General features: G+C 43.5%; 1 protein-coding gene and 1 long non-coding RNA gene across 3 annotated transcripts in view; both read right to left on the bottom strand.

Annotated features, from left to right (window-relative positions):
- The window catches only part of LOC308463352, a 51,833-nt gene that overhangs the window by 5,173 nt on the left and 33,154 nt on the right, over positions 1–13,506 (bottom strand). The gene's annotated exons all lie outside the window — the stretch shown is intronic.
- The window catches only part of CHTF18 (chromosome transmission fidelity factor 18), a 40,144-nt gene that overhangs the window by 652 nt on the left and 25,986 nt on the right, over positions 1–13,506 (bottom strand). For both annotated transcript variants that reach the window (XM_080981624.1, XM_080981623.1), the window contains exons 20-22: positions 9,291–9,435; positions 2,634–2,768; positions 150–207 (exon numbers count right to left, since the gene is read on the bottom strand). In XM_080981624.1, coding sequence (XP_080837750.1) covers positions 150–207; positions 2,634–2,768; positions 9,291–9,435 — 338 coding nt within the window. The remainder of the gene's footprint in view (positions 1–149; positions 208–2,633; positions 2,769–9,290; positions 9,436–13,506) is intronic.

Genomic DNA, 13,506 nt, shown 5'->3' with positions numbered 1-13,506 from the left:
CACAACTCAGGGGCCACCACAGGGAAGGCCCTGTGTGTATGTACCAAGGCAGCTAAACCATCTTCTCTGCTGGCACCATCTATCCACTTCAGTAAGCCCAGTCTCCCTCCCCCTGCTAATGGAAATTTCGTCCCCACCCCAGAACATACCTGTCGACGGAGACACATTTTTCTTGACAATTGCACGGCCGAAGAAATCTGTTTCTGGCTGCGGAAAGGAACAGAAGCCATTATGAGAGTGCACCATCTACTCCCCACATCACCCACAGTTGTTAAAGGCAATCCATCTGCCTGGTTTCCTCGGAGAAGCCCAATGTCACATGGGCATGGAGCTTTGCACAGGACTTCCAGCATAGCTACAGAATGCGGGTTTATTCTGGAATGTGTTCTGATGCATCTGGAGACATTTACTCATTGATAATTACCCATGCAAATAGCTACCAGGCAGACCCCATTGTGTTTCCTGGAGAACAACTCTCCAAACCAAGGAATGTCTTGCAGCGGACACTGCAAAACCAGCAAAGTATTGCCCAATCCTGGAAGGCTTTTAACCTTAATAATTTGGATTGCTGGCATTCAAGGGCTTGGCGAATTGCCTTATAGAAAAGGTATCACATATACTAAAGGGCAGAGAGCTTGAATGACAATTTTTTTAGTATCTATGGCATCATTTTATTTCTTATATAAATAATGAAGTGCATGGTCACTCAGCGCCACCAGTATGTCAATGTCTAGCTTATTTAAGACAATACAGAAACTTTATTCTCAATAATGATGGAACTCACAAGTAGAGAATACTTGTATTTTTATAAAGCTTTATAACGGGAATTTTTGTATTTATTAATATCTTTGTACTTTTGCCCTTCTAGGCTGTGAGGCTTTAAAGTTTAGATTTCTGATTCTATGGGTTTTTTGTTAGGGTTGCACTTTTTTCTTGGTTAACAAAACAATAAAATATAAAACAAAACAAAACAAAAACAAACAAGCCCCCGCCCCCAGCAAAGAGACATCTAGTTTGCAGGCATCACACTATAGCATTGCACAACTGCACGTGAAGGACCATCTTATCCATGGCACGGCAGCAAGCAGCCTCAAGAGAAAGGCTGTATAGCTCAGTGCATCTGCTCTGAATGCAGAAGATCTCCATGTCAGGTTGGGGAGAGACTCCCTGCCTGAAACTCTGAAGAACCGCTACCAGTCAATGTAGGCAATACTATGGGGTCTAACTCAGTGTAAGGCAGCTTTCTATAGGTTCACCAACCCAGTGGATAAAAAAGCCAATGCAATTCTGGGCTGCATCAATAGGAGTATAGCATCTAGATCAAGGGAAGTAATAGTGCCACTGTATTCTGCTCTGGTCAGACCTCACCTGGAGTACTGTGTCCAGTTCTGGGCACCACAGTTCAAGAAGGACACTGACAAACTGGAACGTGTCCAGAGGAGGGCAACCAAAATGGTCAAAGGCCTGGAAACGATGCCTTATGAGGAACGGCTAAGGGAGCTGGGCATGTTTCGCCTGGAGAAGAGGAGGTTAAGGGGTGATATGATAGCCATGTTCAAATATATAAAAGGATGTCACATAGAGGAGGGAGAAAGGTTGTTTTCTGCTGCTCCAGAGAAGCGGACACGGAGCAATGGATCCAAACTACAAGAAAGAAGATTCCACCTAAACATTAGGAAGAACTTCCTGACAGTAAGGGCTGTTCGACAGTGGAATTTGCTGCCAAGGAGTGTGGTGGAGTCTCCTCCTTTGGAGGTCTTTAAGCAGAGGCTTGACAACCATATGTCAGGAGTGCTCTGATGGTGTTTCCTGCTTGGCAGGGGGTTGGACTCGATGGCCCTTGTGGTCTCTTCCAACTCTATGATTCTATGAGTTTTATTATTCGCACCTCTCCCTTAACTGTCCCAGGTACTGTTCTCTTAGTGAAAAAGAATGCTATGCACAAGGTCTGCAACCTGGCTTCAGCCTTGTGGAGAGGGCTGTTTGGGATGCAGCATATTCCTGTACTTTTGAGCTGCACCTAGAAGCCAGCATTGGCTCTCATGCTAACATAAAAGTGACCTTGCTGATCTTTAAAATCGCCACCCACCGGTCCTCAAGAAGCCACCATCCCGCTTTTACCGCAAACCAGTGGACAATCAGGACTGGCTCCCCAGTGCAGTGGAGCTGCAATAACAGCCTCCCAGCTGTGGTGCTGCTGCCATTTACTGGGAGGATGGTGAATACGATGGCGGCCAGGTGGAAGTTGTGCAGGTGGCACCAGTTGGACTGTTGCATTGGCTCTGCCAGTGCACCTGTGCAGCCTAGACCTCGTCACTGATGCCCATGGGTTTGAGCTCCACACTGGGCAAAAGATCCCTGCACTGCAGGGGGTTGGATTAGAAGGACCTTGTGGTCCCTTCCAACTCGACAATTCTAGGACTAGACAGCAAAAAGAAGAAAGGAGAGCTTGACACATGCACTGGGACAAGACCCGGCAGAATTGCTGCCCTGAAGATAGGGCCCTTTCTCAACTATGCGAGACAGAAACACAGCAAAGGGAATGAGGCACAAGCTGCCAGGCTGTGCTGGCACTGCAAGTTGCCCTGTGCTATGGCCCTCTGCTGCCTGCAGTCCTTGGACGCTGCCCTCACCTTCTCCTCAAATGTGGCTCTCTTCACAATCTGGTCGAGACGCTGTTTGTGGTTCCGCACTCTGGATTCGGGCAGTGCTGGCTCATGGCTCGCTTTGTGGTTGCCTTCTTTCGGGAGCAAAGTTGTCTCCATCACCTGCGGGGAAGATGGAGACAGGCAGAGAAGAGTTAGTTAATTTATTGTATTTATTTGGAGAATCTTTCTGTATCTCTTGTCAGTTCTGTTGAGGTGCTTTACGTGTTATGTATTCATCACGTCCACACCCCGCGTTTTCCTTGAGGGAGCTCAAGGTAGCGTACATGGTTCTGTTTCATCCTTACAACTCCGTGAAGTAGGTTAGGCTGAAAGATGGCGACTGGCACCAGATCAGCCAGCGAGCTTCACAGTGGAATGAAGATTTGAATCCCAGTCTCCTGGGTTCTAGGATGACACTCTAACCATCATTCATTCATTCATTCTCTGTCTGTCTGTCTGTCTGTCTGTCTTTCCCTCTCACACACAATCTACATAATCAATAAATTCAAATGACTAAAACCAGAAAAGTAAGAAAAAAGGAAAATGCAGAATCAACACCAGGCCCTATTTTGGACTGTTCTGCTTACCATAGTTTCCTGGTTTGGCTGTAACAGAAAGCTATGGTTAACTGCTGCTTCCTGGCCTGTTTACTCTACTTGCAGAGAGGGAGGATAAAAACAGCTACATTTTGATGCATGAAGTTTGTGCATATCTTGGTTTATTGTAAGAAGCCAGTCTTCACCAGCCTGGTGCCCTCCAGAGGCTTTGGAGTACAACTTCTGTCGGCTCCAGTATTATATGGCTGTCTTGGCCAGGGCTGATGTAGTCCCAAACAACAACCAAGATTTGATTGTTCAAAAGCAGCTGGTCTCTTTTATTCTTTTCCCTTTAAAGTTTTAGAATTCTAAAATACCATTCAATATGGTCAAATAATTTTTCCATAGCTTTTTTCTTTCTTAAGAATCACGTTTGTTTACTCTCTCTCTCTCTTTTTTAAATGATATTTATTAATTTTTTTTTAAATTACAAAAAAGAACAAAGTAGAAAAAGAAAAAGAAAGAGCAAAAAAAACCACACCACATCAAACAATACAAATTCAAAAAACAAAAATACACCACAAACATTTAAAAACAAATCCATCATTCTCAAATCCTCAACTGTCATTACCTTCTTTCTTTGACCTCCTCCTCCTCCCTTTTTTTGTATCCTGGTTGTTAATTGTCGTAGCAAATCCTTTCCATATTTCATAATATTCTGTCATTACATTACCTTAAACTATTTTAATCTTATCTTACTATAAAAAACCTTGAAACTTAAAACTTAAATCTTATTTTTACCAACTTCTCATAACCATAATATTCTTACATAATTCTTTAAACATTTTTACTAAAGCCAAGTAATTTCATTCCAACATTTTTCTAACATTCATCAATTTTATAAAACAATCCTAGTAGTAAAAAAAAGAAATAAAAACAATCCAATCTTCATCCAGCGTCCCTTCCTCCTGGTCCCGGGTTTTGTCAGTCCTTATTATCCCATCGATCTAGCGCATTAACCTGGTAACCTTGTATCTGAGGCCCTTAAGTCTCTTCCATGTCCCTTCCGCAGCTCTTCTTCATATTTATAACTGTATTTTCCCTTGTCTCCTGCTCATTTCACTCGCGGGAACTCCAGCTTAACAATGTTTTTGACCCTTCTCGACAAATCAGCCCCTTTCCATGATCCACACTAAACTCCATGTGGTATTTAAGAACATGTTTCAAAATCCCTCCAAAATTAAGAGCCCCCACAACCCCAAACATCTCACGGCCCATTGTCAGACTTGAAAAGTCCAAACATCCCTGCATAGGGGGGTCTATCCAGCCCCCCATTTCCAAACCAAACCAAACTTTTTCTTTCCAAATCTGGCTTTTTCCAAGTTCATTTGTCAAATCCAAAAGCTCATGTTCCTGTTGGGCCACAGCTCCCTCCATCTCTGGCACCCAAGATTCAGCAACATCCTCTTCCCTCATCCGTTCTGTCAGGGCACACTCCTGATTTAATTCCTGGGTGGGCTCCATATATTTTCCCACTGCCTGTTCAAATTTTCTGATCGAATCAGTCATCAAATCCGTCTTCTCATGTAGCTGTTCCAGTAGGGCATTTGTTTTACAGAAAGCACACAACAGAGCTTCTGAATACATTGTCCTGCAAGGTCAGAAGTCTATTCCCACGATTGTAATCTGTAACAGCTGCAAGCTCCCTGGAGTTGGTTACAGTTTCACAGTCTCCCTCTAGAGTGAAAACTTCTATTTATTCTTTCTTTTAAAGACAAGTCTAGCAACAAAGTTTCCTTTTTCAGATATTTTGTCAATATTTGTTCCTTTAAAAAGTGAAGGGGAACAATGGAATCAATGTTTCTCTTCTTATAGCTATCTGTCAAAAACGTTATCTCTGGTCAATGAGCTTCAAAAAACGTCAGTCCTGACACCCCGCTCCAGGATCAGGACGGTGGAAAGTTACTTTACTTTACCCTCACTTCTGCAGGTTTAAACAGTCCGAAAAAATCCCCCCTCTTCTCCTGCTTCTGAAGGGGGTTCAACAATTTTAAATGATGAAAGTTAATCTTTTACAGGCGATTTTCTGAGCTCTAGTTTGCCATGTCTTTGCTTTAATCTATCTACAAAGAAACGGAAGGCTGACTTCCTGTTTAGACCTTCCCGTTTCAGTGCCAAATTGAAATAAACTTTTAAGTCCAATTTTCCTTTCTGCTCACAAGTCCTTATTTAAAGTCCAATTGTCCGAGTTTAAGTACTCACGGGTGATTATTTTAGAAGCCAAATTGTCCCAGGGAAAAGGCAGTGCTCTCCGGCAACGGCTGTGCGGCTTCGCTCCACGGAAGAAGCAGTTGACTCTCAGCACCGCGCCACTTCCCCCTCTTCACTCCGGAGCCCGTTAATGGGTTCTTTTGCGGGTTGGGGGGGCGCTAAGGGCGCCCGCCGAGTCCCATGGTCACAGGCTTCATCCGCCTGTGATTTTTGAAAGGGTCCCCGCTTCGCCGTAGCGGAAAAGACCCGTTTCGCGTGGAGCTAGTCCCTCCAGATCAGAGGGAGTCCGCCATTGCCGATGGCGCCACCCCGGAAGCCTCTCTTTCCCTTTCTTGTATAAAAAAATACGGGGGGGGGGTCGTCTATTATTTCATTTCCTTTTGTACTATATAAATTCTTCCCTTATCAGCCAGCCCATATGAAACCTAATTAAACCTGCAATCCCACAGCCTGCTTAATTAGCAAGGCTGTTTGTATTCTGCATTTAAAAAACGAAACAGCAACAAGGAAAGCTGAGCTCTGCGGCCTGTATAAATTATGCAAATCTACAAATTTTCTCATTTTGCAAATCAGGGGAGTCATTCCGCAAGAGCTACACAGAGTCCCAGCCACTGATAGTCTTACTGAAGCAAGTCTTGTCTTCAGAGATTTCAGGAACCATTTGGTACACAATTTCCAGCAACTCACTGCAGCCATGAAGACTAGAAACTCAACAGATGTCAAAGATTCTCAGACAGCTTAATTCTAGGACCAATGTTGGATGTATCAGCAGAAGGCACACTGCACAACACAACTGTGGCTGCCAGTTTGTACACCAGCATTACATATTAGGAACAAAAAAGCAAACACCTGGTGTGTCTGCATCATGCACTGCATCTTGGCATAAGAAGTCTATCGCCACCCAAAACACAGGAAGAGACCCGTGCGATTCAAAAAGCTTGCATCTTGTATTTTAATAAGTAGCTGGCCCAGATTCTCAATTAGTCTTTGGCTCCTTCTTCCCTTGGGCGTTTGCCAAGAAAGACTGAGCTCATTTGGTCTCCGCAATTCCATGATTGCTGCAAGCCTGCAACTATTTCCAGTTTCCATCACTATTGGCTAACAGTATATTTAGAGATCTGGTCTTGGACAAGGAAATGCCACCCTCTAGGGGACAGAAGCTTACAATGCTCTCTTCCATCATCATGATAATTTGACAGTAGACTCTCCTCTGTTGGATGTTTTTAAACAGAGGTTGGATAGCCATCTGCCAGGGATTCTTGAGCCGTGATCTCTGCATTGCAAGTGGTTAGACTAGATGACCCCTGGGCTACCTTCCAACTCTACTATTCTACGATTAGGAACGTAAGAATGTTCTCTTTGCTGAGTCAGACCACTGATCATCTAGCTCAGTACAACACAGGCTGGCAGCAGCTTTCTAGGTTTTCAGGCAGCAAATCTGTCCAAGTTTCAACAAATTAGGTGTGACTAAGCTTAAGGTACCAGCTGCCAACTAATTTTTCAACTCCACGCGGACAACTAGTCTGTTCTTCATAGAATCATAGTGTTGAAGAGTTGGAAGGGGACCCTGAGGATCATCGAGTCCAGCCCTCAACAATGCAGGAATATGCAGCTATCCCATACGGGGATCAAACCTGCAACCTTGGCATTATCAGCACCAAACTCTAACCAACTGAGTTACCCATTGTCCATGCTGTGATCTCTTGGGTAGGATATATTTAGCAACACAAAAAGGCCTTAAAGCCACAGAAACTGGGCATCCTGTTGCCACCCTCCTCTTAGTTTACGTTGGCCTTACCATCTTCAAAAAAAGGGCCTTCACACAACAGGTTTAGGGTGGCCTAAAAGACACCTGCTTCTTGGGAGAAAAGTGATGACAAACATAGACAGCATCTTAAAAAGCAAAGACATCACCTTGCTGACAAAGGTCTGTATAGTTAAAGCTATGGTTTTCCCAGTAGTGATGTATGGAAGTGAGAGAAGGACCATAAAGAAGGCTGATCACCAAATAATTGATGCTTTTGAATTAGGGTGCTGGAGGAGACCCTTGAGAGTCCCATGGACTGCAAGAAGATCAAACCTATCCATTCTTAAGGAAATCAGCCCTGAGTGCTCACTGGAAGGACAGATCATGAAGCTGAGGCTCCAATACTTTGGCCACCTCATGAGAAGAGAAAACTCCCTGGAAAAGACCCTGATGTTGGGAAAGAGGAGAAGGAGAAGGGGACGACAGAGGATGAGATGGTTGGACAGTGTTCTCGAAGCTACAAACATGAGTTTGACCAAACTGTGGGAGGCAGTGGAAGACAGGAGTGCCTGGTGTGTTCTGGTCCATGGGGTCACGAAGAGTCAGACAAGGGGGATAGCACCTGCTTCGCCTGCAGAAGACCCCAGATACAATCCCCGGCATCCCTGGGTAGGGTTCAGAGAGACCCCTGCTCAATTCCTGGAAAGCCACTGCCAGTCAGTGGGGAGAATACTGAGTTATATGAATCTCAACAGTTTGATTCAGTATAAGGAAACTTCCCAAGTTTCTATGTATCACTTTTTATGATACTGCTTTTCTTGTTTTGATGTTGCATTTTTTGCATATCACATAGAGATTTTTAATTCTGAGCAGTTTATAGATGCTTTTGAATAAATAAATAGGAAAGCATTTTGATCTGCATACGGATTAATGCATTTCTTTTTCGTCCTGTGTCAAAGTTTTAGAATGCTCTACAGTGCGGTCATCGACTTCTTGCTGAACTAGAACTACAGTATACAGACTGAGGGCACAAGGAGAAGGGGATGACAGAGGACGAGATGGTTGGACAGTGTTCTCAAAGCTACCAACAAGAGTTTGACCAAACTGCGGGAAGCAGTGGAAGACAGGAGTGCCCGGCGTGCTCTGGTCCATGGGGTCACGAAGAGTCGGACATGACTAAACAACAACAACAACAACAGAAATTTTGAATGCACTTGAACTAAGCAGAAAGTAGCACCAGGAGCCTCTTTAATCTAGATTTCCACTAGAAATTATAGTTAAAAATTTCAGTCTGCCACATACAAAAAAACAGCTGTGTCTCTCTTCCCATCCCACAACAGATATCACCAATCTTTCCTGGAAGAGGACGGAGACATGTAATGTCAAAGGATCAGTGCCAATAACTCGTGTGGTGGCAGTAATAGGCACTTGGGCCCACCAGAGGGCAGAAGAGCTTTCTAAAAGAATTTGACAATTATGACTGTCCTCATGTAAACCTCAACATGAATGTTATGGGTGTCAATGAACCGATGCCAATCCCTTCAGCTGCAGTTGAGTAGCACTTAAAAAAAAAAAAAAAGGTCAGACATTTGCTGAGTTTAGAAAACAGCAAGCTTTATCACCATGGTGGAGAAAAATGACTGCTAACACATTTGCAAAGCTAGGCAGGGCTTTGCGAGGGCTCAGACACGATTTCTGGTGCTTTGCAAGGCCCCAGAAGTCGTGCTGGAGGCCCAGTAGACCGGGTGCTTGAGCACCCACAATTTTTTGTGGGTGCCCGGACCCCCAGAGCCCCCTATAGTTGGCACCAGTGGGCCCCATCCACCACTGGCATGTGACCCACAGGCGGTTGCCCAAAAGGGAAAGAGGTCATCAGGTTGGAAAGGGGTCCTATCCCCTTCTCTGGACCACTAATTTTCAGGGATTTTTCTCCTTGGGGAACCTCTGGTGCAGAAGGCTTGTTTACCAATGAACCGTTGCATGCTGCAAAGGATTCTGGGGCATACACAAGATCTGTAGAGGGGCCTAAGCCAGACCCACTTATTCTTTGATCCACTTGCTCTCCCCAAGCGCCGTCCAGCCACTTACCTGGCCAGAGTTCCGTGCATGAAGGAGGGCTTCCGTCCGCCTCATCTTCTCCAGTTCAATTTCTCTTGCGATAAGCTGCTTGGCTTGGTAAGTCAGCGGTTTCCGAAGCGGGAGATCTGGGAACCTACACACTTCCTCCATGTTTCTAGGCATTGCAGCGGAATAGATCAGTGCAGAAGAATTATAAACAAGAAGAAAACCACACTAAAAAACAACAACTTATCTATCTCTGCTCATCTGTGGGGGCCACTGACTGCCTTTCAGCCTAACCTACATCACAGGGTTGTAGTGAAGATAAAATGGGGGGGGGGGAACCATGAATGCCACCTTGAGCATTAAGTTGTACACCTGCCTACACTTGCCCCCCATTATTCTTAAAAGAGTAGATAACAACGATTAAAATAAAGTTATTTTTTAAAAAACCCAACAGAAGGTATATACTTGCAGCTAGCATTTTGGCAGGTTTGTTCAAATTACGGTGTGAAATTCACTTGTCCCAGTTTCCCAGCATTCAAAGTTCTCTTTCTTGTGTACTGCCTTCCTAACACCAACCCGAAACAGCTCCTTCCCAGTTTTAGGGCCTCTGTGAGCAGTGCTAGAAACTGGGATAGAAAAGCTAGGAGCCAAATGGCTTCTGGGACCTGGGTTGTGGGCGCCAAAACAGAATGTCTAGTCGCCACTTAGGTGTATGTGTTATTCTGATAAGCATGAACTAACACGTAATTCACACGAGCACACATTGTTAAGATCACATTTTTAGCAGAAAATTGTTAATAAATGTTTAATTTTAAAATAAAAGTATTGGTACTGTACTTCAGTTTTAAAAACACTCTACTCTTTATTGTTAAACTCCTTAACATATTGTCTATCCTTAACATATATTTCAAGCACATACATTTTAGTAATCCTTGAGTGTCAGCCAGGTGCAAAAAAATGGCACCCAGACTTTTTGAGGTGCTTGCAAATGGAGAATTTTTAGGTGCAAAATGAGCCTGGCGCCCTCTTAATTTCAGACCATGTCTGTGAGTACCCTAGTCAAAGTGATCTTTCACTTCACCAGAACCTATTGCTACTTGCCAGCATCCTGTTGAAGACACTTTCACCCACCAGAAGTCAGAATGTTTGTGAGGGTTCCATGGCTCAAAAGAAAAAAAATAATGCCCATAGCATTTGTTCCCCACTTCTTAACTCGGTTTTGGTTTTTGGAATTGCAAGTTTGAAAGAAATCAAAATGTGCACTGTATAAAGAACCGTTATAAATTTCTCTCCAGAAGATGAAGATATCAGGTGTTAGAGTAAGAAAGGAAAGGAAAAGGATACCGCTAATCAATGCACAGCTAAAGGAATTAACTGAGACAGACACTGACAAGGTAGCCTTGGCTGAACATTGCAAGGTTTATTGGTCTTCTAGAGTTTTCAAGCAGAGACTTGGAAGGAAATCACTTTTAATACAGCAAACAGGAAGAAAGAAGGCAAAGCTCCTGAGATGCAAGGGCTGTCACTACTGAATGTGCCAAGCAAGTGGATAGAGACAATCCTGACAACACACACAATTTCAACATTTGAGCCTCAGATGCAAAAACCAAAATGCCTAGTGAGAAATTTGAGATTTCTAAAGTGTGGAATTTTAACCTCAAATTTGAAGTGGAGGTGAAATGCGCCTCAAAATTACTTCTATGTGAATTTTGGTGGCAAATACTCTTGATATATTTTCTGGAATGTACAAAGCACTTAGCAAATCTTTGATATTCTGCATCAGCCTTAAGACGCTGGAAGAATCTACATCACAGAGTCAACCCGGAAAGCAGCAGATCACTTTTTAACAGTGCTGGACTTATAATTAGTTGACAGCTAACAACAAAATGGGCAGCTTATAGGCAAGAAGGATACTGGCATGTATTTGACAGTTTCCAACAACAGTCTAACTAAATCCAGCCAACTATGGGCAGGGCAATTTGGAATTTTGATTCTCGAACTCCGATGTCAAAATTTCGCTGCGATTTGAAACTGAGCCTTTTATTACATGAAATTCAACCAAATATGCTTGGTGGTCTTCCCTTATTACTAGAGTTTGGTTAACGGCAGAATGTCTCCTAAACTGCCTACTATCAAATACTAGAAGTACCAGCATGTCAGAGTCAAATACTGTTAAGAATCTGATCCAATATCAGTACTCAGTCACGGGTCACTGAATGTGAAATACCCACTTCAAATATCTGATGAATAACATTGCATTAATAATAATACCACCACACCTGCTGTGCCTGTTTGCTACTTACTATCTCATTCCTCAGAACATTTACTTAATATAAAGTTGTGTGAATTAGCTGCTGAAAGTCTGCCTCTTTTTCTACTGACCCTCTCAATTTAGGTGGGCCCTCTTGGTAGTTTCTTGGTCCTCAGAAGCTTAGGGTGCAGTTGGCGATAATGGGCTTGAAGAGGGCCTTCTTTGTGGTGGCCCCTAAGCTGTAGCACTCCCTCCTCACAGCGGTGCATCTGGCACCTTCATTATACAGCTTTTGGGAAATGCTGAAGACCTCCCCCCTTTTCACCTGGCTTTTGACACTTGAGATGTATGGTTTTTTAGGAGTCAATTGGCCATGCCTCAGTTCATGGGGGAGGGAGTCAAGGAGGCTGGCCCATCAGCCCTCACTTAGTTCAAAATATGGGCACTGTGAAATATTAGAAGCTGGCTTTCCAGAGCCTTCCTTAGACTGGTGTCCTCCAGCTGTTTTAGACAACAACTCCCATCAGTCCCAGACCAAAACTCCTAGCCAAACACATCCCTTTACTTTGAGCTTTTGACATCTGGAATGTATATTTTTAGAACCCACCTTGTTTCTGTGATTCCAAGTTGTTTAAGACTGCTTTTAACATTATGTTTTAATTGTTATAATCCACCCAGGGACTTTAGGGTGAAGGGAAAGTAAATTATAACAATAACCATAATAATCCCCAGCCGGAGTTGCCAAAGGTCAGGGATTATGTGAGTTACAGTCTAGCATCATCTGGAATAAATCCGGAAAGAGGACCTGCCAGGCCTTCACTCCTCTTGTGGGGGCCAATAGTTCAATCCTAACCGTTAACTTAGGACACCAGGGTAAGACCAATTGTCTAGAGAGGCAAGCATTCCCACAACACACAAAGGTAACTTTTGCAGACACATTTTGCCTACTTTGCAGATTATCTTTCCATCCCAAGGAATAAAACTTTGCTTTTAATTTACTTGTATTTACTCTAATTTAATGCTTACCCTTTTTGGCCAAATTATGTTGCGAAAATGTAAGGTGTGCATTAGATTCGATGGCACATTTAGATTCGCCAGCAAATACTTTTTTGGTTCCAAGGTTCTGAAAACTGAGGTGCGCATTAGATTTGATGGCGCATTAAGACCTGAGTAAATATGGTAATATAAAATAAAGCAAGCAAAGCTAGATTCTTAGATCTTGAGACGAATCCACGTTAAAGAGGAAGAAATGGTAACAAGCAGGTAACAAGCAGCAACCCATCTACTATGCTGGATGTGCCAGATATTAATCAAATCTAATTATCTCCTTGAGAAAGAAACACTGAATCGTCAACTGCCTCATTTTGACACCTGCTGCAGACAGACAGAGCTCCACTTTTAAAGAAAAACAGGAGGCTTAGCATACTAGCAAACTCAGAGGAGTGTTAGAAGGGAGCAAAAGAACTAGCACTTTAATCAAGTAATTCACAAAAAATGGTGTCACAAGAAATAAGTTAATTAAAATAGTTAGGGGCCCCCTATGAATCTGAAGGACCCCTTTGCACTAGAGGCTGCCAGCAGTGTCTCTGAATGAGTTGCTGCTCTGTCTTGGCTAAATTGATCGATCAATTTCCACCAAGGGTGGGGAATTCTGTCCCACATCATGCAATCTTATCTTTCCATCAGCTCCATCTAGGTGGAATTAACCACCCTCCGAGGAGTCTGCCTGGTGCCCCTCTGCATGAGTCAGTGCTTTGGGCTTGCCTCCTTCCAAATGAAGGATCTTCCCTGATTGGTGACTCATGCAGAAACACAGAGGGTGGGATCCTCTGAAGGCAGCTGATTTGCTTTTGCTTTCCCGAAAAAGAATCATCCTTTCAGCTCTAAGAAGCATGGTATGTGCCCTGAAAGTTTAACCCAGGAAAAAGAAAGGGTACCTTTAAAGCTCTTTTAGGAAACACTGCCATAACCACAGCACAGCTGACAAGT

Source organism: Podarcis pityusensis (assembly GCF_964106645.2).
Source record: "Podarcis pityusensis genome assembly, chromosome: 14".
NCBI lineage: Eukaryota > Metazoa > Chordata > Lepidosauria > Squamata > Lacertidae > Podarcis > Podarcis pityusensis.
The sequence above is the reverse complement of the archived record's forward strand: the minus strand, read 5'-3'. Positions and strand labels throughout refer to the sequence as shown.